A 27,106-nucleotide genomic window follows, 5' to 3' on the forward strand; every position below is an offset into this window, starting at 1 on the left:
GTGTAATAGTTAATTGAAAAAGAGTTTTTGAGAAGGATGCAACGGACCCCATGAGCAAGTGAGCCGACCTGGAGACGCTACAAGTATCACAGCCTGGTTTGGGAACAGCACCAAACAGGACAGGCAAGCTCTCCAGAGGGTGGTGCGATCAGCCGAGCGTACCATCCGCACCGAGCTTCCTGACCTGGACACTATATACAGCAAGTGGTGCTGGACCAAAGCCAGGAAGATAATGAAGGACCTCAGCCATCCCAACAATGGACTCTTCTCTCTGTTGTGGTCAGGGAAACGTTTCCGTTCCTTGAAGGCGAACACAGAGAGAATGAGGAGAAGCTTCTTCCCGCAGGCCATTCAGGCCCACAACCAGAACACCTAGAATCTGGACTTTCTGGACATACTCCCACATGACATGACATTCTACCTCAGCTGATTGTTGCACATGCAATAATTGCACTACTTCGTACTCTGCACTACTCTGTACACACAATAATACTCTCACTGTACATCTTTCCTGTACATCTTGTGTGCACACTGCACCTACACTTTACACCCTGTTCAACTGGACATTTATACTTGCCTAGACATCTACATATATATTTATATATTTATCTTACATATGCACACTGTACATACTGTATTCTTTTGCTACACCATTTTAAAGTTGACCATTGTACTGTATTATATTAGTGTATTATATTTTTGTTTTTATATTTGTTTTTTTATATTTAGATTTTATAACAGTTTTATATACTATACTACTATTATTATTTTTATTTTTATTTTTCATATTTATATTTACTGCTGTTGATACTACATATATATATTTATATTATATACATATCTCTCTCTCTCTCTCTCTCTAATATATATATATATATATTTGCATATGCATATCTGATCTGACACTTGACTTTCCACACTTTAAATTTTTCTTTTTTTTACTCTCTTTTTGTGTAAGACAGTCGTAAAAAGCATTTCACTACATGTCGTACTGTGTATGATTTCGTATGTGACCAATAAAATTTGAATTTGAAACAGAGGAAAGAACTATGTGGGATGATGGCTCTGATGATAGTGATAGAGATGTTAGTGATGAGGAATGTTGAGCTGGGTCATATTTCAGGTTCATTGGAGCAGTAATGAATCTGCTGTAAAATTGTAAAATTTTGGCATTATTGAAAAATCAGGGCAGCAGGGCAGAATTTTGAGTCATTTCACTCAACTTGGCCCAAAGAGTGTTTTTATTTTTACTTTTCTCTGATTACTCAGTGCCTACTGAAAATTTTGATGTATAAAACGTCACTTTTTTTTTAAATAAAAATTTCTATGTTCAATTTTGTTTGATGCCAATCTGTGAAGTTGAATTCCGTTTTGTATAAATTTGCCCCATTTCATGCTCTTTATTCACACTTCCGTAGACTAATGTACCAATACTTGTCTCAAATGTGTAGGCACATGTAAATGTGAGTTTGACATATATTTTGTGTTGCTGCGAGGCATAATAATAAAGTTACAGGCTAAATTAGCAGAATAAGATTTTCGTTTTTTATGAATTCACAATTTTATACATTTATGCATCCTGACAAAAAACTGCAGGATTTTTTGTGGAGAACTTTTAACATAAAATCCATAAGGGTGTTGTCTATCCAGAAATTCATTTAAAAAGTAGTGCCCAGGAGTGGGAACGAAAATCACTTTCTATCCACTTTTTCCTAGTTCACCTTATGGCCTAAATGGGAATGATGTAGATACTTGGAGTGGTATGATTGGGAGGACAGCCTTCTGGATACGAACCCAAGTGATGAAAAGTCATTAGACTTTTCCCCAAGCCATGGATTGTCAACAACAACCACTGAGCACAAGAACCTTGGAACCTTGGGAACTGTCATTTGGTGCTGTGTTAGATTCATTGCACAGCATACACAGATACACGGTCTTCCCTGAAAATACTGGAATGGCAAGACTAATAATGTTTTAAGGTCAAAAGATATAATTGATATCTATTCATTGATAGTTATTTAATTGACATCTATATCTAGAAGTGCTAACGTTGGACATTTGCAGAAGCAGAAAGATTGGAACAGATACTTGTCTGGTGAAGTTCTTCCCAATAAGCTTGGATGCTTCTCTCTGTAAATTGGCAAACTGAATGTTTCTGAAGCCTTCTGAATTCATTCTGCTCCTATCATCATAATTTACATCATCAATAAAAAATTTGTGATCCCATTTCGGAAGTGTCCATTCAAGTCCAAGCCATGACACTACCTCTGCCAGAATTGACCAATGAACAAATATGTTTCTGATCATAAGCAGTTCTTTTCTTTCTCCACACTGTAGCCTTTCAAACATTTTTACAGTGAGTGATCTTGGTTCCAGATCTTCTGTGGCTCATCATCACTGCATTTCTTTGTGAATACCAATCTGGCCTTCAGATTCTTACTGCTGATAAGTGGTTTTGTATTTTGTGTTTTAAGAGTAATATTGTGGAGGTGTATAAATTAGTGAAGGCGATGTCCGATGGTGTAATTTGCTCTGGCCCCATCCCAATGCGGCATATCACATAGTCTTAGAGAAGGTCTAATTAATCTGTGACAATCCAGAGCCAGGGTCAGGGAGCAGACAAGCAGGCTAAGTCACTCTTCCACAGTCGGAAGCTATCTCAGATCACTTGTTTCATTTAAAATGCATCTTAGACACAAGATACGCAATTTGCCACGTCACCATATTAAGCGTACATTTACATTTAGTCTCCCAGAATTATTATCCATGATTGGTTCTCTGTCTGACCCCGCAGAACTTGATCAGGCGACCGATTACATAGAGTCAGGCAAAAAATTCAGATTATTAATTAATAATCAAAATATTGAATATATAATCCTGTAGATAATAACTATTTCTGATCAGTGCTTAGAATGCTTTGCTCCCCTTCAAGAGCCTGATCTAATTTCACTAATTTCATCTTCAAAACTTTCAACCTACATTCTAGATCCCTTACCCACATGTTTCCTTAAACAGATATTACCAGTAGCTACCGAACCCCTTCTAAAAATGAGAAATTCTTCCCTTAGCACTGGCTATGTGCCTAAATCTTTTAAACTAGCAGTTATCAAACCCCTAATTAAAAAACCTGACCTCGACCCACTTCTCAGCTGTCCAACTATAGGCCAATATCAAACCTCCCCTTTATCTCTAAGATCCTAGAAAAGGCTGTAGCACAGCAGTTATATTCACACTTACATAGGAATAACATTCATGAAATGCATCAGTCAGGACTTAGCCCTTATCATAGCACAGAGACAGCACTGGTTAAAGTGGTAAATGCCCTGTTAGTGGCCTCTGATCAGGGTTGTGTCTCCTACCGGTGTTACTCGATCTTAGTGCAGTTTTCGATACCACTGACCACACTATTCTTCTTGATAGACTAAAACATGTTGGTGTTAATGAAACAGCCCTCTCCTGGCTCAGGTCATATTTGACTAGTCGATATCAGTTTGTAGATCTAAATGGTGACTTCTCTATGCATACCAAGGTTATGTTCAGTGTTCCACAAGGTTCTGTCTTAGGCCCACTGCTTTTCTCGTTATATATGCTACCCCTTGGTGCAATTATTCATAAACATGGTATTAGCTTCCACTGTCATGCTGATGACTCACAACTAAATGTTTCAGATAAGTCAGATGAGACACCAGCTTATTAAGAATCAAGAATGTGTAAAGACATTAGACAGCGGATGCTTACTAACTTCCTCCTGCTTAACTCTGAGAAGACAGAGGTGGTCGTACTAGGACCACATGCAGCCAGAAGTAAGCTTTCTGATTACAGAGTAAATCTGGATAGTCTTTCTGTTTCATCTTGTCCAGCAGAAAAAGATCTTGGTGTGATTATTGACTCTGTTCTTTCGTTTAAAGCTCATGTGGATAATATCACTAGGGATCTTTTGGTTATTATGACTCCACTAAGTTATTCAACCATTCTGAAACGGTTCAGGAGTTTAGGAGGTGCTCCATGGACCAGATTGGCTTTGTTGATTCTCAATAAAGTCTACTTTTGGCATCAAAACGCTGAATTCTAAGAGCATTCTTTGACCGAAGTAGTTCCACAATTCTGTTCATATAAAAAGGCTTTAAGACCAAGCAGAAGTCTCTACAAATGGAGCAAAGCTACAGATATTGGGTCTCCAGGGATTTTAAAAAAAAAAAAAAAAATTGGCCTTCACGAAAAGTTTCAAGAGGAATGGTGATGACTAGGTGCCTCTTCATGTGTACCACAGCCCCAATCTTTTGCGTTGTCACCATCAACTAATAGAAAGCTCATGGCAAGGAAAATGAAGGATATCTGGATGCATATTAAATAGATTACAAACTAGAAGATTTCAAATAACTGCGAGATGTTTCTTTGTGCACTACCTCAACCGCTGCTGTTGTATTTTTGCACAATATTTTTTTACATCATTTCATTTTATCTTATTTTATTTCACTTAAATTCAATTACACGTTCTTTTCTTTCTTTTTCGGCACTAATTGTCCTGTGTTTTTTGTGTTGTCTTTTGCACTGTCTTGTCTATGCTCTGTTTGCACCTAGCTGCACACTGTGCACTTTACGTGGCTAACACAAACTTCTGTCCTAGCTCTGTGTTGCTGTTTTTTTGTGTTGAACTCTTTGTTCTTGTATGTTTATGTAGCACCAGGTCCTGGAGAAACGTTGTTTCATTTCACTATGTACTGCGTCAGCTATATGTGGTTGAAATGACAATAAAGCTTCTTGAATCTTTGTGGAAGTTGTGTCTGAAGCTCTGTATGAAATCATGACAATTTATCATGGCAATTTATCAAGTGCACCAGCAAGACCATTAAAGGGCATCAAAGTCACATTACTCCAGCTTCAGTGGGAGCACAGAATTTCTCTATGCAGCCAATGAAGGGGAGAGATTGCTCGCAAGCATCTCTTCAACCCTAGGCACTGCCAAATACCCATGTTTATCTAGGCCCACAATAGCAGAATAACTGTGGCCTAATAATGTATTTAAATATTCCACATCCTTGACACCCCAGTGTGGAGATCTAAGGAAAAAATGGTAGATGCCTGCATGAGGGTAGCGGTCATCAAGCTCAGAGCAGACAGCACTAACCTTTTTTATCAGGCCAAACTAAGCTAAGCTTAATAACAGCACATGTAATCACCTCAAGGAGCTTTTTGAATCCAGAATGCGGTAGCAACGAGGTGCAGGCGCTTGGCTGAGCATGAAATGAGCTTAGCAACAGTGCACAAACCAGCGTGAAACAGCACGAATGCCACTGATTGTTTTCTCTCGGGAAGCAATTCAGTGGCATACCACTCATCATCACCCACATCAAGCACCCCAGAGTCCGATGAAGATAATAATTCTTTGTTTGGGTTGGGAGAAATCACAAAGCGAGCTCCCAGAGCCTAAGTGAAGAAATCCTAGTCACAAGAGAGGACAAGAATGATCACCCATCTTTTGTTACATCTCTGCTAACCTGACCTGCGAGACCCAGGATCTAAGTCGCCACACTGTCTCAGCAGATGCGGGACCCAAGCTATGAGGTACAGGCACTTGGCTGGAGAAAACAGGAAAGAGCCACATGTGCACACTCCTGTATCAAACAAACAACGCAGAAAAAGTGTGAGTCATCCCCCAAAGCGTAATATAGAAATATAATATATCTTCAGTAAAAAACTACAGACTGCCTCAACCCAGATTCCACTCCACAGTACACATCTGAAAGAGCTCATTCCCAAAAAAGGCTTACATATCATATAGAAATATCTTTAATTCAAACCAGTTTATCTATTTTGGTATTTTACATTGGCTTTAAGAAGCCTTACCAAACATTTAGAACACTTAATCCAATTAATTATTAGTCTGGGAGCGGCAGCAGGACATCAAGAAGCGTCCCAGAACAAAGGGTATACGTGACCATGATTACCATTTAGTATTGCCCGACCATTTGGGTGATAACACCTAGAACGATACCTAGCCAAGATGTATGTGACCATGATTACCATTTAAGGACATCTGGCTAGACGACAGTATCATCCAGCCATTTGGGGAATACTCGTTTCTTACACTGATTTACATTTAAAGTGAAACTCATTTAAATTACAGACGGGAAACACTGTATAAGAGGTTTGAGCAGGATTTGTCCTGCGTTCTTTTTGACTCCGATGAACCCAAAGTACTTTATGTATTTTGTCACTGCGACGCTGCAATAAACTTCTTCGTTAAGATCTTCGACGCCCTCATCGTTTTATTTTTCTTACATTGGCGAGCCACCCAACACGGGATTTCCAAAAAGAGGGGAAAGGTAAGAAAAACATTTTTTCTTCTTTTACACTGTTTTATTTAGGAAACCCCTCGTTTAAAAAAATCTAGAAAAGAAAAGTTAAGGGTAGAATAGAAATTAGAGTAGAGTTACTGAGCAGAAGCAGGAGGAGCCTATTCTATACATTTCTGTTTGAGATTCTAACGGAACTGAATTAACCCGACGCAGTGAGGTGACAGAGTTGTATTGGAATCGTTGTTTCTAAAGTAACTGAAGCAAAGTGCTTAAGTGTAAAGGTTTCTAAAGTAACTGAAACTTGTGTAGTTGTTATAATTCTGTAGCCCGACGCAGTGTGGTGGCTGGATTATAACTAGAAAGTGAAACCGGTGATCGTGTATTAAGCCAGACACACCGAGGCTCTGTGAAGTTTAAAACAATAACCCGAAGTAGTGTGGTTTTGTCCGACGTGCTGTGACGGTGTTACATTTTAAACTGTTTAAAGTAACTTGTTGTGTGGTTGTTATAATTCTGTTTAGATTCTAAAGTAAGTGAATCAGCCCGACGCAGTGTGGCGGCAGAAATATAACTAGATAGTTTCTAAAATAAGTGAAACTGTATTAAGCCCGACGCACCGAGGCTCTGTGAAGTTTAAAACAATAACCCGAAGTAGTGTGGTTTTGTCCGACGTGCTGTGACAGTGTTTTAAACTTAAGTTTATGCCCAAAGTACTGCGGCTAAGTTGACTGTTTTAAAATATAACACAAAACCAGACGTAGTGTGGTTTTGACGGTGTTACATTTTAAACTGTTTGTGAGTGTTGTTGTTTGTGAATGTTGTTTGCGAGTGTTGTTTGTGAGCTGTGAGTGTTACTGTAGTTGGATGTGAGGCCCGACGGGGTGTGGCTGTGTCCGAGGCAGTGAGACTTTCGAGTTCTAAAGCCCGACGTATTGTGGCTGGTTTATTCAATTTGCGTCCGAAGTACTGGAGCTGTGAATAAATAGACTAACAGGTATCTTAAAGTAACTAGATAACGTTTAGTCGATAAAGTTGTATATGCTAAATTCATTAATTTAATAAGATTGTGAAAATGGAAGAGCTGATTGTTAAATACATCACTAAGCACGGCTCTCAGGGAATGTTCGATGGAATCGAGAACATTGTTGATAAGCCATATGAGTGGGCTATGGCCAAATTCGAAAAATGCCTAGGAACAAAAAAGGAAAAATTGCCAATGCGCTTCAAGTAGTTCTTGCCACATACAAAGTAACTAGAAAGACTTTAGATGCGTTAAAAGCTGAAAATGAGCAACTTCAGTCTAGACTGGATGATGGGTTAATTTCTAAAAGACATTTCCAGGCTACTGAAACGTTCTGGAAAGAGGAAAAGGTCAGGATGCAGAATGACCTTACCCTTCTTAGAACTAACAATAATATGCTTATATCATCTGTGGACACATTGTCCAATGAATTGGAGGAAGCAAAGATTGCTTGTCAATTTCTGATTAAAAATGGCACGTTGTGTAACCAAGTTCCAGAAATGACAGATTTGCATGAAGATGGTGATGTGAATTCAGAAAGAGATTCTCGGTCGGTCAGTAGTCAGTACTCTGACTGTACAATTAGATTTCCCATGGCACCAATTCATGCTACCACAAAGATGCATGCTAGTGAAGGAGGGGAGGTACCAATGACCTCTTCTATGGTCAGAGGGTTTAATCCCAGTGAGCTAGAACCTGTGATAAAGAGCATTGGAAAATTTGATCCTGCCAAACAAGATCCACTGGATTTTCTAAAAAACTTGGAGCAATATGTGGATGTTTACAAACTTACAGATGGTGATGCATGCATTGTGTTAACGGTGTGTTTGCCCGAGACTCTGTCTGGAGCCTTAAATCAGAAAGTGAAGACCAGAACTGCCAATAAGTTAGAAAGGAAACAGGCACTACTTGAAGTCCTAGGGGTGATGTCAGTTAATTGGGATAGAATATCTGATGTACATATGAGGAAAGGTGAGCACCCGATGGTATTTTCAGAGCGATTATTGGAGGTATTCAAAACTTTCAGTGGTAATCCTAACATTACTCAGAATGACGTCAGTTTCAAATCTGCTTTGATTAATAAATGTGATCCACACACTCATCGTTTTATTTTTCTTACACTTCTATTTCCCTAGTCTAGGCAGACAGGACAAACAATTGACACAAACATACTCAGATCATTTTCTGAAGACAATGAAGCTGGAGTAATCTGACGTAGATGCCCTTTTATGTTCTTGCTGGAGCACTATGATTCATCACATGACCTACCTGAGCCGATAAATCTGCATGATTTCACACAGAGCTACAGACACAACTTCCACAAAGAGTTAGAGCGTTCCCATAATGTCAGCCATGATGCAGCGTCGAGTTCCCTCGAAAGGGAACAGTTTTTCAGGTCCATATGATTCTGACCTTGGACTTAAATGCAGTCTTCTACCCCAGCTCTGTATTAAACAGCACTCATGTCTGATAAATGAAGGAGACAGCATTTTAATCAAAGACACTGCTTATCTCAAGGACTAAACATTTTTTTCATAAGAGATAGCCCTGAATGAGTGCCAGTTCCTCCAGTGCCATGGGGCCCAAAATGTGGCATTTTTTTGTAAGTCCTTTTTATGGTAACTGCATACACACTACTAGTTTACTAGATAAAAAGTAAAGTTAAATGCTGAAGTATTCTTTTAAGGAGGACAGACCTGATTGTGGTGCACTGCAGCAGGCCAATCCTCTCGTTGAGTTCAGCAATGATGCTGTGGAGCTCAGCTATCCTCTCCTCATATTGCAGTGAGTGCTCCTGCACCTCCTCATTGTCCCGCAGGAAATGAGACCGCTCACACTGCACACACAAATACATTTTAACAATTTATTTGTATACAGTCAACAAACAATAATAGATTGAAACAAATGTTAAATACAGCATCATACAGTTAACATAGATCATATCCATATCATGAAGGGTATGATGTGTAGTAGTGCCTTCTCCATGAGTGATGTGCCATTTTTCAGCACCCTCACCAGCTGTAAACCCCTAATGACCAGCCTATAGACATGACTTAGGCTGCCTTTTATGAAGACCAGTAGTCTGAATCTATTGTGAATGGTGATATACAGTCACCCCAAAGATGGCTGTGGATGTACAGACAGTGTAAAGAATGAGTTGGCTAAGAACAGTTTACACTTAAGCCTCCATCAATGAACAGTTAATAATTTCAGTTTGATATGATAGACTTTGATACACTAAGAGCACCAACTGTTGAACACACAGATCATTCAGATCTAATCTCTCTAATCTCTGAAACCTCAAAGGCAGTTTAATCTTGGTTACAGAATTTGTGGTTCATCTCTGCGTTTGTTTGAAAATCTAGCCTTCTAGCTTTCTGATTCTTACTATTGATGAGTGGTTTGCATCTTCTGGTATGGTGTCTATATTTCTGCTCTTGAAATCTTCAAACTGTGGATTGTCATATCTTTACCCCTGGCCTGTGGAAGTTGTTGGTGATGTGATGGACAGACAGACAGAGAAGTGTGACCACCCTTTGCCTGCAAAGCAGCATCAATTCTTCTAGCTACACTCACAGACAGTTTTTAAAGGAACTCGGCAGGTAGGTTGTTCCAAACATCTTGGAGAACTAACCATGGAATTTCTGTGCATGTAGACTGCCTCAAATCCTTTTGCTTCTTCATATAAACCCAAACAGACTCAATGATATTAAGATAAGTGCTCTGTGGGAGCCAAACCATCAATTCTGGGACTCCTTGTTCTTTTCTACACTGAAGACAGTTCTTAAAGACATTGGCTGTATATTTGGGGTTGTTGGCCTGCTGCAGAACAAATTTGGGGCCAATCAGACACTTCCCTAATGGTACTGCATGATGGATAAGTATCTGCCTGTATTTCTCAGCACTGAGGACACCATTAATCCTGACCAAATCTCCAACTCCATTTGCAGAAATGCAGCCCATCTTGCAAGGAACTGCTACCACGCTTCACTGTTGCCTGCAGACACTCATTATTGTACTGCTTCCCATACCTTCGGCGAACTACTTGCCTCCTACTACAGCCAAATATTTCAAATGTTAACTCATCAGTCCAGAGCACTTGCTACCATTATTCTGCACCCCAATTCCGATGTTTTCATGCATAGCTTGGCCTTTTTTCCACATCAGAGGTATGGCTTTTTGGCCACAATTATTCCATGAAAACCACTTCTGGCCTGACTTCTGCAGACAGTAGATAGGTGTACCTGGGTCTCACTGGTTTCTGAGAGTCCTTTGCTGATGGCACTGCTAGACATTTTCCCATTTATCTATGGTCCTCAACATTGCCCGTTTCTTTGTGTTTCATCAAAACAGCTTGAAATCCCAGTCTGCTTTGAAATCTTTGAATCAGTGAATTCAAGCATGGTAATGTGATAGGTTGCCACCTGTGCAACAAGTCCATTCGTGAAATTTCCTCACTACTAAATATTCCACGGACAACTGTTAGTGGTATTATAACAAAGTGGAAGCAATTAGGAACAACAGCAACTCATGCCTGACTGCAATGTGCCAAGTGTTTGGTGGAGGGGGGATTATTGTGTGGGGTGTTTTTTCAGGGGTTGGGCTTGGCCACTTAGTTCCAGTGAAAAACTAAACTACGAGTGTGAAAATCTGTTTCCAATGTTTCCACTGAACCAGATTTCATTATATAAATGGATGCAGAGTTGAGTGGAGGTACCTTTTTAAACACAGGAAATATGTGGCATTGGCAATTTGTGACCATAGACGAGGAACCAAAAAAGTAGTTACCATAAACACAAGAATATAAGACTTGGTATCAACAGGTACTTGACACTGAGCGTATACTTCACAATAAACAAAGCAACACAATGGCTAATCAATCTAATCAAGGGGCAAACTGAAAACAAGGGAAAGTAATCATAACTACGGAGACACCCAATGAAAAGAACCAAAAAAAAATGCACATGGCAACGTAAATAGACACTTCAGAACACAAAAGTAATGCATGCCAAGAGCTGCAGCATGCTCAAGGGGGCTGATCTCCTGAGGATTTCATAGCCCACAGTCTCCAGAATTTACAGAGAATGGTGAGAAAACCAAAAACATTAAATGAGTGACGAATATGTGGGTGGAAATGCCTTGCTGATGAGAGATGTCAGAAGAGAATGGCCAGACTAGTCTGAGCTGACAGGAAGGAAGTCTATAAATAGGGAGTCTATAGTTACTCAAAAAAAGCACTCTCTACAACAGCAGTGAGTGGAAAAGCAACTTTCAAACCTTGAGGTGGATAGGCTACAGCAGCAGAAGACTACACTGGGCCTGTCAGCCAAGAACAAGAATCTGAAGTTATCAGATTCACCGAAATTGGACAGCAGAAGACTGGAAAAGGAGCATTTTTTTCCAACTAGGCTTTAATTTTACCCCATACTGTCTCAGTTTGTAAACAGAAGCACTAGTCTACTCAGGTGACTTTCAAAGTCCCTGGAAAAGATAAATGTTCTCATTGTACTAGGTCAATAACACTACTTCCACAATGCGCCGTAAGGTCACTTTTGCATTGCAAAGGCGAAATGGCATCCTAGAACATCTGATTCTTTCAGTCATGGGAGCACAGAGTCTTCTGTATTAATAGTAAAAGCACATGCTACAATATTTCTGCATTGCAAGTGATGACCATGGACTTACAGCCCTCTTGGAGGTTTTGCACATGTTTTCCTGAAATACCTGGGGTGCTACTCTGTGTTTTTGCTTTATCCTTTTTTAGTGCATAGCCTGTGTTAACATTGTGCATCAGTGCAGTGGCGCAGCCATAATCAATTTCATTTTTGAGAAGATATCCTTTAGTCACACCATGCTGTGAATCATGTGAACAAGTAGCTAACAGTTCTGCTAACAGATCCAGCTGTCTGACTGAGATTGAGTAAACTTCACATGAACAGGAGCAGGCAACTATCCCATCTTTAATTCCAGTGGCAGAATGATGTGACTAACCTAACTGAGACACCCAGATACACCCCATCACCCTCTTCAGAAACTACAGCTTCCCTCAAAAGCACCTTTCACACCACTGCCCCTCAGGACCTTGGCATTAATTTAATGTGGTTTCCGCATAACTCCCAGTGTTTTCACCAATACATTTGCAACCATGAGCCCTTTTGGAAGGCTTGTTTCAAGCATGGCCTCCATGAACACTTGATACATTTGTTCATACTTTTCTGCTCACCATATTGTTTAGGTGGGACCCTGAAATGGCCTTCTTGCACTTCCTCACTGAATGGGTGAATTGCGACCATCTCTCTTCCTGCCATAAACCAATCCTGCCACTAGGAGCAAGTAATTGGGAAGATTTCTTTACTCTTGCTAGCATTCTGACACACAAACTTCATGAAATGGACTGGGGTTGTGGCAACTGTATGGGGAGAGAGCATGAGAAAACCTATTTTTGACCAAAAAGGTATTTTCGGTGTGGCTGAATCGGGTTCTTTGTTGAAACTGGGATCGTGGTGAATTGAGATATGCTTCACAGTAAAAAATGAAAAGCTGGTGGCAAAAAGCTTGCCATATGCTGAACTTGATGTGGTCTTCTACTGTTGTAGCCCATCTATTTCAAAGTCTTGTGCATGTTGAAAAAACTTTTCTCACCATTGTTGTAGAGTGTTTGAGTTTAGCAACTATAGCCTCTGATCTCAGCCAGCAGACCCTCCACACAGCATGATTTTTGTATTTCACACCATTCTGAGATCATCAGTTTCTGAAATACTCAAATCAGCCTTTATGGCACCAACCATTTCATGGTCAAAGTAACAGAGGTCACACTTTTTCCCTATTCTGATGTTTAATATGAACATTACCTGAAGCTCTTAAACTGTATCTGCATGATTTTATCTGCTGCCACATGAGTGGCTCAATGGATAACTGCACAAATGTTTCTATTAAAGTGGACAGTGAGTGTACATAAACCACACATGCAATTAGCATGTGCTCTGTGGTGAAAAGCAGCAGAGATATTTTTTGAATTTCTGTGTAAAGAAACAAACTTGATTAACAACACATCATGTCTTTCTTACCTTAAATCTAAATTGCTGTTTTAAAAGGAAATATATTTGCAGGTTTATCTTTGTGGCAGGACAGATAAAGAAGTCTAAGAAACATCAAAGAAAGATGTTTTATTGCTCTGTTCAGAAGTCAGACTTTAAGGTTACAGTTGGTCAAAAATAGGCAAAAAATTAGATGCATACAATGAAATACAAAAGACTTGATTGCAAGCTGCAGACACCACTTCTTCCAGCAGACCGGACATATCCGACTTGATAGACATCAATGATAGTGGAATCTAAATTGCTCTATGTTTTATGTATGATTTATTTACTCTTAGATTAGCATGAATGCCTGAGAACAGGCCAAACCCACAACATAAACAGCCATGCCTAGACATGCAGTGACTTAACTACAACACCTTTTAAAATCCAGATTTTTTTTCCACTTTCTCCTAGTGGTATTACTCTATAGATTTGAATTAGTAAGAATGAACGTTTTCCAGAACATTTAGCAACTGCACTGCCCTACAAATCCAATCAAGACAAGAAATACAACTACAAGCTATACTGCTTGACTAGGCAAAAAATCTCAGTGTAAAACAATTAAACTAAAGTAGGCGATGCAAGTGCAACTTAACATTTTAAGTACCATACATTACATACACTGTGAACCAGTTTCAAATGGTCAGTTTATTTGGTGTAGTTAAAGGAAACTCTTGTAAAAATCCCTGTGTCATAACTGTAATTTACACTTGAAAAAGTTTGCCTTAGGGGAGACACTGAACATTCTGAAAAATAAAATAAAACAGTATGCCCTTTATATAATTAAATACTACAAGCACTCCTAAGCTTCTTAGAGCAGAGGAATAACCAAGAAAGGATGTGCACAAAGTTCATTTGCTTAAAAAACTACAAGTCATTACTTTGCAAACATGACAATGGCATAAAGTGCCGCTTCATCTGAAATGCCAAAGAGAATTTCTCCCACCCACTTTCTCTCTTAGACACACATCCTCCCCACTACATGTATATAGCACTTCACTGTGATTTTGTGATATAATACGATGGCAGTAGCTTGTTCAAATGATTCTCTTGCCTTTCACACTTTCTATGTGAAAGCTCTGTATTCCAAGTTGAAAGGCTTATAGTATGGAGTCAATTCAATGCCACATATATTCGCAAAAGAATTTATGTATTGCAAAAGAAAAAATGAAATTTGTGAGAAAAAAATAAGTTTTGCAAAACAAAAATAAAGAGTTGCAAAATATAAATGACAAATTTATTTGTGAGGCTGCTTTTATTTTGCAGTGAAATGTGAGTTTGCGATACCGTTTTTTCTTTGCTCTTCACTTTCTGGCACTGTTTTGACGTGGGGGTGGAGTCAAGGTATTGGGGCGTGGTAAGCAGGCCCGGGAAGGCCTCCTTTGAAGCTACGTCATCAGCTGGAGACTCAAATCGCAACAGATGAAGTTAACAGAACAGAGGTCTACGTTTGGATTTATCCTTTCCTTTTATATCACTTACGTTAAAATGAGTATTGTTTTGTTAATGTCGATAGAGTTTATTTACGACCGCGGTGAAGTTAGTTTGATATTATGGATAATATGGGCATTAGACAGACATTCAGAAGCGGTATTTTAGGGACCGTCGACAAACTTCTTAAATATACATATACCATACATCATTGCAAACAGCTTTTGTTAATTTAATAATAATAAGTTAATTAATAGATAGTATTAATTATGTATCATGTGAAGTAATTTGTAAATATTTATTTATTTTTTAATGAAAAAAATCACTACTCCTTCAATACCTTCTAGGTCATGTGTCCCTGTGACCCCAAACTAGTACCAAAAATAATCTACTTGGTCATCCCCACAAGGTACACGTCTTTTTATCCCAAGAAATGTCTTCACTGATTTTTATTTATTTGTTTATTTTCTTCATTAGTTCAACTCCTTTCTTATTTAAATAAACAAGTCATTTTTTTCTCACAATTAAACACAGTATTTTAGAGTTATTACCCAGTGGTCTTCTTAAACACACAAGCAACATTTCCATATTTTTTTCTGGCTGTTTGAAGCTGGAAAATCTCCATTCCCACACACTGTGCATGTATCCATCTATCACATGCATCACACTGTACCTGTTGAGATATACAGTATTTCATATTAATATCTATCTATCGGTCTATTCATCCACGTAGGTAGGTAGGTAGATAGATAGATAGATAGATAGATAGATAGATAGATAGATAGATAGATAGATAGATAGATAGATAGATAGATAGATAGATAGATAGATAGATAGATAGATAGATAGATAGATAGATAGATAGATAGATAGATAGATAGATAGCTTCCAAATGTCTGTCTAATGTCCGAATATCAAACTAACTTCAAATTCAAAGAGGCCTGCTTACCACGCCCCAATACCTTGACTCCACCCCCACATCAAAACAGGACCAAAAACTCAAACGCAAAGAAATGTCAAGCGCAAAGAAAAATTGGTATTACAAACTCACATTTCACTGAAACACAAAATAAAAGCATGGTCGAGAATAAATTTAAGTCATTTATATTTTGCAACTCTTTATTTTTGTTTTGCAAAACATTTTTTTCTCGCAAATTTCATTTTTCCGTTTGCAAAACTTTATTTTCTTTTGCAATCCATTAATTCTTTTGTGAATATATGTGGCATTGAATTGACTCCATATTTTAGTCTTTAGAGATCATAGTCTGAACTTTCAAGCCTTTCGTGGTTAATTGTGTTTGTGTGAAACTCTTATACTGGAATCTGACGCTGTTCCTTCCTGACAGGATGTGTGTCTGCATAGGTTTGGTCACAATGTCCTTGCACATATTTAGCTTATGAAATTAAATTCATAAACATCATTTTCAAACTTTAAAAGTATAAAGGAGATTGTTCTGCTTGCACTGGAACTACAAGTTACATACCATCAATATACACTCACCATCTGTACACCTACTCATTTATGTAGTTATCTAATAACAATGTACAAAATAGCAATGTACAAAATCATGGATATTCAGGTTAAACTGTATAGCGTCAGTTAAGGCTCACATCAGTCATCAGCATGAAGAAAGCAAAACATTGAAACCCAAAGTGAATGGGCTACAACAGCAAAACTCAAGGGTGTAACTTTGGTTTGAGAAGTGGGGGGACACAAAATGGGGGAAATTTTTTTTATTAGAATTCCATTTCCTGCATTTACAAAAATTTAGGGACTATAGTGATACAAAATCCAGGAAATAATTAAGTTGATTATAATGATAAATTCTGAAAAGCATAAATTCAAAAAGCATAGTAGGATACTAAACTGTTTATATAGAAAAGATGTCTTACTTTCTTTATTGTTTAATAGGGGCCGATGGCCAAGAGAATAATTTTATAAAGTCAAAAATGTTCACCATTAATGTTTTGTGTGTGAATACAATATAAATAATGTAGGACTAAAATTCCACTGTTAAACAAACTTTTATTGTAAATGGCTGTACCTGAACCACAGGGGTTTAGAATAGAAAAAGGGGTGATGACAGCACGCAGTTAAAAAATCAAACAAATATAAAAAAGTGGGGGGGGGCACAAAAAGGATTTTGAAAAGTGGGGGGACATGTCCCCCCTGTCCCCAGTAGAAATTACGCCCCTGGCAAAACTCCACACTGAGTTCCACTCCTGTCAGCCAAGAGGAATCATCCAAAATTTGACTCATCTAAAAATGAAAAGATGAGGATAGGAATCATGATGATGATGCAAACATTAACTGAGGCTCTTGACCTATATCTGTATGATTTCATGCATTGTACTGCTGATACATTGATAACTGCACAAATGAGTAAGGTCAAAAGAGTCAGGAAGCTTTATTGTCATTGTGACCATACTGTATATAGATGATGCAGTACACAGTGAAGTGAAATGATGTTCCATCAGGACCCTGGTGCTACATAAAGCCCGACAGCTGCATAAGACAACACAGGACTAAGGAAGTGAAAACTAACCTAGTATCATAAAGTGCATGTGTGTAACCTTGTGCAAACTGTGCAAGACAAAATACTGTGGAAGACAAGAGACAGTGCAAACAGACAATACAATAAACTGCAAGACAGATACATAAAGATAGCATCGATCAGTATACAGTCAATTTGGTGTGCAAAACAGTTGTATGTAAAGGTCCCGTGTGACCAGTGCTTCACTGTAACTTTAATTAATCAGTCTTATATTAAATGATTTGATGGATATGTTCAACATGCATTAGTGTCAAGCACTAACACTTCAAGCTGAGAAACTGGGCAGTGTTCTGTCCCATAAATAAAAATTAAAAGTGGTTGATAATTAGAAATCTACATGTAAATGCATATTCTACTCTAGGGTTGATGTGGTATGAAACAGGTTTGTGAAAAATTATTTAAGAGCTGTATTAATTAACAGTTCAGTACAATGGTGCAGCGAGTAGCATTGCTGACTCACAGCTCCAGTGTCTCTCATTCAATCCTGCTGTGTAGTTTCACATGTTCTCCCTGTGTCCATGTGGATTTCCTCATACTTCCTAAAACATGTCGGCGAGTCGATTATGTACACATAAAATGCCTTGTGTGTGTTTGTGCTACCAGGTGATGATCTGGTGTCCCATTCAGGTTGCATTACATTCACGTGATGAAGGGTTTACTGCTCATTAGTTTAACTTACTTATACCTACTTTATATATGGAAAATGGTTGCCTGTGTGTATGCACTTAATGTCGGTTTTAATATTAAACTCTGACCTAGACATACCTATCGCCGATGTATGAACATTATATAAACACCAAAAGATCGGATTTAAATTATTCATAACACTTTAACATCTCTGAGCAAACGTCTTAAATAAGAAGTGTTCCAGATGAAAACAGAGTCGTCGCGAAGATGAGTTTTATGCTTATGGAGTCTGAGAGACACTTCCTGTCCGGCTGTGACGATTCACAATCAACTCAGGCTCCAGCAGCATCCGGAAGTATGACTTATATCAAGCTCCAAACAAGCTAGGCTTAAAATGGAAGCAGCTCGGATCGAACTGGATGCTAATGTGCGGCTCAGTGTACGTAGTAAATGCGTTGTTTAGTGCAGACCGAGCCATGAAGGCTTTTTACTGCGGCACAGTGGAAGCAGTATATTAAGCCCGTGGTGAGTGCCTTAGCTAGCATGACCGCTCTTCAACAGTTCATCCTGGGCCGCATGTCGGAAATTATAGTTGAGGGGAAGTAGGTATACACATTCACTCTGCTGTGTAAACAAACATTCACTATACTGTGTATTGTTTTTTTGTCATTGTTTTATTCATTAAAGACACTGAGTCAATCAAGCTCTTTAACGAGTCTCTCCTCGGGGTCTGCAATACGGCTGTAACTTTTTTCAAATGTACAGAGCCTACTCGGGAATAAACATTCATGCGTGTTGTGTGTGTGTTGCTGCGAGAGCTCCTTAACGTTTCACCCAAGAGATCACTTAATTTAAGAGAGACAAAAGCAACAGAGCGGGAAAAGAATTGGGTTAGACAACAGAGAATAGTGGCAAATAAGAGCATAAGGACATGGCAGTTTCCTGAGGCCTGAAGTTGAGTGTCCTGAGCTGCTTGATGCTCAGGCTAGTCATTAGAGTTGATTTCAAAGCGAAAAGGGAGCGAGAGAAAACGACCGCAGATTCACACTCGCTTTCTGTACTTAAAGCTCTCTCACCTTACTGTCTGCGTGCGATTCGGCCACAGCTCCCACGGCCACTCCCGAGTCCATGATGTCTGAACTCTATAGTCCACCTCTGAATCCCTTTGTATCCACGTTTGGGAACGACGGCAGCACAGGCGGTTTGTTCTTCCGTTTAGAACTCCAGGTGCATTTAGGTATTGGTTAGCGATGAATTCTTTGAGTCATATTAGGCTCATCCGGTGATAGACGTTGAAATAAGAGAGACGGAAAGTACGACAACGAAAGCCTTGTTCGGAGACTCCGGACTGCAGCCCTGCACTGGTAATAACTAACCTCTGTCTGTTTCCGACTGAAAAAGTGTGTGTGTGTGTTTAGGGTGGGTGGGGGGCCAGAGGAAGAAGGACCTCCCAGGGGCCTCCTCCGTGCTTTAAGGGAGAGCAGAACAGAGACCAATGCTGTGTGTGTATGTATTAATTCACTGGCGGCTGCCTGGCTGTAACAGTCCACATATACAGTCTCTCATGTGCCAATGACAGCTCTAGGAGAAATACTTATCCTATATACATTCTTTCACAACAGCTCTCTCCTTCTCTAATTGAATTCAGTTCCAGTTTAATTAAATCTTATTTGTGAACCATTCCACTGAATGAGTGCCATTTCTGTCCCCAGGACACTGTATGGATACATATGCATGAAAATTAACTGGTAAATACATTTCATTATTAAGTGTACTGCACATTATTTGCAGGTTTAAAATAAATATTTTAAAAGATGAATTAAAACTACCTTGAACTGAAATCTTAAAATCCTTCAGAAATCTTTTTGCACCACTGGTTGTCTATATCCATAATATTTTCTTTCAAATTGTATTTTAGTTATGTCCCCAGATTTTCATGTAGTCCCTTTACTCTTTACACATTTGGAACATTACACCTCATCACCTCATCATGTCCAGACAGCCCCCAGCTATCACCAGCTGTAGATCCAAAGCCAATCACTTATTGGTATAGTTTTACTTTATGTAATAGATCAAGTGCCAAAGAAAATTTGTGCAAGGGGCAATGGCATTTACTGCTCTGGAAAAAAGAAATGAGACCACTGCAAAATAATCAGTTTCTTATCTTTTTTTCTTACAGGTGCATGTATTGGTGAGATGAACAGTTTTGTTTCATTTTTGTGAACTGCTGACAATATTTCTCCTAAATTCAAAATATAACTATTGTTATTTAGAGTGCATATTTAAAGAAAATGACAACACTTCAAAATAACCCAAGATCATGCAGTATTTGCAGAGCTTTAAGAACTCAAATAAAACAAAATGCAAATAATTTGTAAACAAATTGTGTTAATCTTCTTCTTCTTTCGGCTTTTCCCTTCAGGGGTCACCACAGTGAATCATCTCTCTCCACCTATCCCTATCTTCTGCATCCTCAACACTTACACCCACTAGCTTCTTATCCTCATTTATTACATCCATATACCTCCTCTTTGGCCTTCCTCTTTGCCTCCTGCCTGGCAGCTCCATGTCCAACATTCTCCTACCAATATACTCACTCTCCCTCCTCTGGACATGTCCAAACCATCTTAACCTGGCCTCTCTAACTTTGTCCCCCAAACATCCAACATGAGCCGTCCCTCTGATGTACTCGTTCCTAATCCTGTCCAACCTTGTCACTCCCAAAGAGAACCTCAACATCTTCAGCTATGCTACCTCCAGCTCTGACTCCTGTCTCAGTGACACTGTCTCTAAACCATACAGCATAGCTGGTCTCACCACTGTCCTGTACACCTTCCCCTTGATTCTCGCTGAAATATTTCTATCACACAGAACTCCTGACACCTTTCTCCACCCATTCCAACCTGCCTGCACTCGCTTCTTTACCTCTTTCCCACACTCTCCATTACTCTGGACTGTTGACCCCAAGTACTTAAACTCCTGTACCTTCTTCACCTCTTCACCCAGTAATCTTACTGTTCCACTTCCCTCCCTGTCATTCACACACACATACTCAGTCTTACTATGACTGACTTTCATTTCTCTTCTCTCCAGCACAAACCTCCACCTCTCCAGGTTTTCCTCCACCTGCTCCCTGCTCTCACTACAGATCACAATGTCATCTGCAAACATCATTGTCCAAGGAGACTCCTGTCTGACCTCCTCTGACAACTGGTCCATCACCATAGCAAACAGGAAGGGGCTCAGAGCCGATCCCTGATGCAGTCCCACCTCCACTTTGAACTCCTCTGTCTGACCTACAGCACACCTCACCACTGTCCTGCTCCTCTCATACATGTCCTGCACCACTCTGACATACTTCTCTGCTACTCCTGACTTCCTCACACAGTACCACAGCTCTTCTCTTGGCACCCTGTCATACGCTTTCTCCAAGTCTACAAACACACAGTGCAACTCTCTCTGACCATCCCTATACTTCTCCATCGACATTCTCAGAGCAAAAATTGCATCTGTTGTGCTCTTTCTGGGCATGAAGCCATACTGCTGCTGACAGATTTCCACTACCTAGCTTCCACTTCTCTTTCCCATAGCTTCATTGTATGGCTCATCAACTTTACCCCCCTATAGTTGCTGCAACTCTGCACATCACCCTTATTCTTTAAGATCAGCACTAATACACTTCTTCTCCATTCCTCAGGCATCTTCTCACTCTCTAAAACCCTGTTAAACAGACTAGTTAAAAATTGCACTGCCGCCTCTCCTAGACACTTCCAGACCTCCACCGGGATGTCATCAGGACCAACTGCCTCTTCCACTTTTCATCCTCTTCAAAGCCTTCCTGACTTCATCCTTTCTAATCTTATCTACTTTCTGTTCCACAGAGTTCACCCCTTCTACTCTTTTTTCCCTCTCATATTCCTCATTCATCAGCTCTTCAAAGTACTCCTTCCATCTCCTCTGTACACTCTCCTCACTTATGAGCACCTTTCCATCTCTATCCTTAATAACTAACTTGCCACACATCCTTCCCATCTTGATCCCTCTGCCTAGCTAACCTATACAAGTCCTTCTCTCCTTCTCTAGTGTCTAACCTAGTGTACAACTCATCATACGCCTTCTGCTTGGCCTTAGACACCTCCCTCTTCACTCTGCGCTGTAACTCCTTGTATTCCTGTCTATTCTCTTCAGTCCTGTCCATGTCCCACTTCTTCTTGGCTAACCTCTTCCTTTGAATACTATCCTGAACTTCCTCATTTCACCACCAAGTCTCCTAATCTTCTTTCCTCCTTCCAGATGACACACCCAGCACCTTTCTTCCTGTCTCCCTGATCACTTCTGCTGTAGTTTCCCAGTCATCTGGCAGCACTACCTGACCACCCAGAGCCTGCCTCAACTTCTGTCTAAATTCCTCACAACATTCCTCCTTTTTCAGCTTCCACCACTTGGTTTTCTTGGTTCTAATTCACTCCAGAATCTCTCTTTCTCCTCTAACTCACAACGTACCTGTGGGGCATAACCACTAACAACATTCAACATCACCCCTTCAACCTCTAACTTCAGACTCCTCACCCTGTCTGACACTCTCATCACATCCAGAACATTCCTCACAAACTCCTCCTAGAGGACCACACCTACCCCATTTCTCTTACTATCTACACCTTGAATCCTGCTCCTATACTACGAGCCTTGCTACCCTTCCACCTGGTCTCCTGTACACACAGTATATCCACCTTCCTTCTCTCCATCATATCAGCCAGCTCTCTACCTTTCCTTGTCATAGTACCAACATTCAGAGTACCTATTCTCAGTCCTACACTCTTACCTTTCCTCTTCTCTCTGTCTACGCACTCTCCTTCCTCTTCTACTTCTTCGACCAACAGTAGCCCAATTTCCACCAGCGCCCTGTAGGTCAACGGCACAATGGCGGTCATTGTTAACCCGGGCCTCGACCAATCCGGTATGAAATTTAGAGTACTGACGATTCGCATGGTTAAATTTGGCAATGTTTTACGCCGGATGCCCTTCCTGATGCAACCCTCCCTATTTATCCAGGCTTGGGACCGGCACAGAAGTCACTGGACTGTGACCCCATGGCTAGATTAAACAAATTGTGTTAATGCTTTGGCTAAATAACATTAAGAAATCAGTATTTGGTGGAATAACCCCGATTTGCATGCATTTTGGCATGCTCTCCACCAGTCTTTCACATTGCTGTTGGGTAACTTTATACCACTCTTTTTGCAAAAAAGCAAACAGCTCAGCTTTGATTGATGGTTTGTGACCATCCATCTTCCTCTTGATGACATTCCAGAGGTTTTCAGTAGGGTTCAAATCTTGAGATTGGGCAGTGGTCTCTTATTTTTTTCCAGAGCTGTATGTGTGTTTGTTGCAATATATTCAATTCAATTCAGTTTATTTGTATAACGCCTTTTACAATGGACATTGTCTCAGAGCAGCTTTACAAAAGAAGAGAAACAGAGAAAGGAGAGAAAAAAAATATTAAATTAAAGTATTAAAATATTTTATTAAATAATGTAACTGTAACTAAATAATGTCCTTTCTACAACAGCAATCAAGTGCCCATGAGGAACTATTAGGTCACTGTAGTTTCTGAGGTCATTATAGGCACTAATTCCTTGCTGTCACAAGCTGACAGATGTAATGGCAGATCCGTGATGGTGTGAAAGTCCCCAAGTGGCTCTGTCCATGGCTGTCTCCTGGGTCACAGGCACCCACCGGTCACACACAGATCCATAGCATCAGAGAGCACCACCAAGCAATGAGGCTCCGACCAGGTGTAGAGGCAGTGGTCACACTGGAAACTTAGAACACTGGGAGCTCAGGAGTGGGATGTATAGCTCAATAGAGAAAGACAGAGAGAGAGAGAGAGAAAGATATTAAGTATGTACAAAAGATATGTAGTAGCAAAGGGTTGTGTAACAGCAAATAACAGTTATAATGCACTTAAAAAGTAGTTAATTATGGGATTTTCTTAGGGAGGTGTTCAAATTTTAAACCACCTTGGCTCTTAATGTATAATGTTATCTATAATGTCTTCTTGAGCATCAGTGAATGTTTGTACATTTTTAATAGCTGTGTACTAGTCCCTCAGTTGCCCTCAGCGTTAAACTATGGATCTCAATATCGTGTAGCCTCTGGAAAGGGGTCAAATATGCAGAAGATGCTGGAAAAGCAAAAAATGTGCAGGAATGTGTTCTTTTCTGAAGAACTGGGGGCAGTTTAACTGCACAGGACAAACAAGGGAATCATGAAGAACTATCCCAAAACATAAAAAACAGATGCTGATCATCTAGGTAACAGGTAGTAATAGGTAATCTAGGTAATAGGTTTGAACTTGTTCATTTGTGTAAATACTGTTATTATTTTGTCTTGTGGATTATATGTAAATGTAGTCTGAAATGAATGTTCTGAGTCAAGGACATCTCTTGTATAGTCTCTAGTCAATACTCTCCCTCTCTCACACCTTCCTTCTCCTTCTCTCTCTTCTCATTCCCCCTCTCTCTATTTTTCTCTGTCCACCTCATTTGCTGAGAAGAACTACAAGCACATAGAACATCCTTTACATATGCACATACACGGTTTCCTGTTATCCAATATTACTAAATTGTAAAAAGTGTAAAGGAATTACAGGGACAAAGGAATATGCTTTTAAACATGCTTTTTAAATGAGTTTTGGTAACATGACTGATGCAATCTTCTTCCACTTAGAAACCTTGTATAAAATGATAGTTAGTTGAGAATGACCAATATACATTTTGAATGCTTAAATATGTGTTTTATTAGATGTTTAGTGTTGAAAATTGATTAAAAACAGTAAGTTTAATTTGGATGAGTTACAAGCAAATGGCACCCATTCAATGGAATGGCCCTTGTATAATGTTTTTAAACGGTGGACAAAAACAGTAGAAATTCAAGATATACATTTTAGTACAGTTTGCATGTTCTCCCTGTGCTTGGTGGGTTTCCTCCAGGTGCTCCGGTTTCCTCCCACAGTCCAAAGACATGCTTCTAGGCTGATTGGAGTCTCTAAATTGCCCGTATTGTGTGATTTCATGAGTGAATGAGTGTGTGTGTGTGCCCTGAGATGGGTTGGCACTCCTTCCAGGGTGTATCCTGCCTTGATGCCCGATGACACCTGAGCACAGGCTCCCCGTGACCCGAGTATAGATCAGATAAGCGGTACAGACAATGAAATTAAATGAAAAATGTTGATACTAAGCAAGCCAGAGGTGGCAAGGAAAACCAGACTCAAAAAGGAACCAATCCTGTACTGTACTTTGTATCATTTGCAGTCCAAAGCCATCTTCATGGTTTCTAAACCACTATGCCCATGATCCTACCACATATTTGTGTTCTGTTACCTAAAAACTATTCATAAAAGACTTGATAAACAAATGTGAACTTAAACACAGAGGCTGTGTCTGTGTGCTGAACAATAATAGGAAAGTTCTTCCATAAATGGACGTGCAAGTATGCCCCCTGCTGTAGCTCTGCTACTTGAGTTACCAACATATAGCCTGCACCTTTTGATCAAAGCAGGTAAGGCAGATCATTTAAAAAGAGTGGGGCTTCAGCCAGGTACTGTGATGTGAGTCTATTCAATTGATATTATGGGTCCCATATAGTCCCATTATATGTCTTATTTTAGAATTATTTCTGAGATGAAAAAGGCTATCGTAGTAATATTGTCTAGACAAGCTTCAACTGTCCAACAAACAATAAAGTCTTTTACTGCTGCACATGATTAAACATAAGGCCATCCAGGCCTACTAGTAAGCTTACTTCTTACTGCATGTGGTCCCAGTAAAGCACTTCTGTCTTGTCAGAATTAAGTAGAATTAAGTTAATAAGCATTAATTAATACATTAATTAATTAATAAAACATTCTAATCATTGTAATATTGTTATCTACTAGTTTAGTTATCATATTCTTCGGTTTTAAATTTATGGTCTGAATTTTTTGCCTGATATTCTCTGTTTTAAAGTTCAAATAATTAATGTAATTATGTTCTCTACATATATTTGTTATACTGGTGCTATTTCAGACTGTTTCTTGTTTTTTGGATTTTTGCCTTCTCTTGGATCATTAGCCCCTTCATGAACTTTGACTGTTTATGACACTCACTATTGGATTACACTGTCCACTTGATACACTTGCTCATTTATGCCATATCCAGTGAGCCAATAATGTGGTAGCAACACAATGCATAAAATCACGCAGATCTAGGTGAAGAGATTCAATTAATGTTCACATCAAACATCAAAAAAGTGGGATGTATGTGACTTTAACCATGGCATGGTTGTTGGTGTCTGATGGGCTGGTTTGAGTATTTCAGAAACTGCTGAGAATTTCTCTCGTCTCTGGAGTTTACACATAACAGTGCAAGAAACAAAAAACATCTTGTGTGCAGGCTGAAACACCATGAACAGGGAGATCAAAGAAGAATGACCAGACTGGTCTAAGCTGACAGAAAGCCTTTAGTAACTCAAATAAGCAACAATGGTGACCAGAATTAAATAGAATCTGGGCAGGTGTGTCTACTCAATACAGAACTGCCCTACATCTTGTGAATGGTCCAGTGACAAGCCAATACTACCTGAATAACATCATTAATCCAGTCATTGTGCCCCTGCATGAACAACACTGGCCTAATTTCATCTTCATGGATGACAATGCTCCAGCTCATCGAGGTCGCATCATTAGGGAATGGCTGCTGGAGGCTGGGGTACCTCAAATGGAGTGGCCTGCACTTTCTCCAGACCTGAATCCCATAGAAAACCTATGGGATCAGCTGAGTCGCCGTATAGAGCCTCGTAACCCTGCACCCCAGAACCTCAATGATCTGAGGGCCGCCCTTCAAGAAGAGTGGAATACCATGCCTCAGCAGACAATAAGTCGACTCGTGAACAGCATGAGACGTTGTTGTCAAGCTGTAGTATCCTGTTTTTTGTGTTGTTTTTTTGTACTTATTGTTTTTGCGCTGTGTTGTCCTTGCTCTGTTTGCACCTAGTTGCACACTTTGCACTTTATGTGGCTAGGACAAACGTCTGTCCTAGCTCTGTGTTGTTTTT

The 27,106-nt window shown here is 39.6% G+C and overlaps 1 protein-coding gene across 4 annotated transcripts in view; it reads right to left on the reverse strand.

The window, feature by feature from the left end:
* The window catches only part of mcc (MCC regulator of WNT signaling pathway), a 109,484-nt gene extending 90,062 nt beyond the window's left edge, over positions 1 to 19,422 (reverse strand). For 2 of the 4 annotated variants that reach the window (XM_058382812.1, XM_058382809.1), the window contains exons 1-2: positions 19,090 to 19,420; positions 9,018 to 9,157 (exon numbers count right to left, since the gene is read on the reverse strand). In XM_058382812.1, the coding sequence (XP_058238795.1) occupies positions 9,018 to 9,157; positions 19,090 to 19,143 (194 nt within the window). In that variant the 5' untranslated portion in view covers positions 19,144 to 19,420. Of the gene's footprint in view, positions 1 to 9,017; positions 9,158 to 19,089 lie in introns of all 4 variants that reach the window. The other 2 variants (XM_058382813.1, XM_058382811.1) reach the window with 2 other exon arrangements.
* Positions 19,423 to 27,106: the final 7,684 nt, after the last annotated feature.

Source organism: Hemibagrus wyckioides, linkage group LG28 (genome assembly GCF_019097595.1).
Source record: "Hemibagrus wyckioides isolate EC202008001 linkage group LG28, SWU_Hwy_1.0, whole genome shotgun sequence".
Taxonomy (NCBI): Eukaryota; Metazoa; Chordata; class Actinopteri; order Siluriformes; family Bagridae; genus Hemibagrus; species Hemibagrus wyckioides.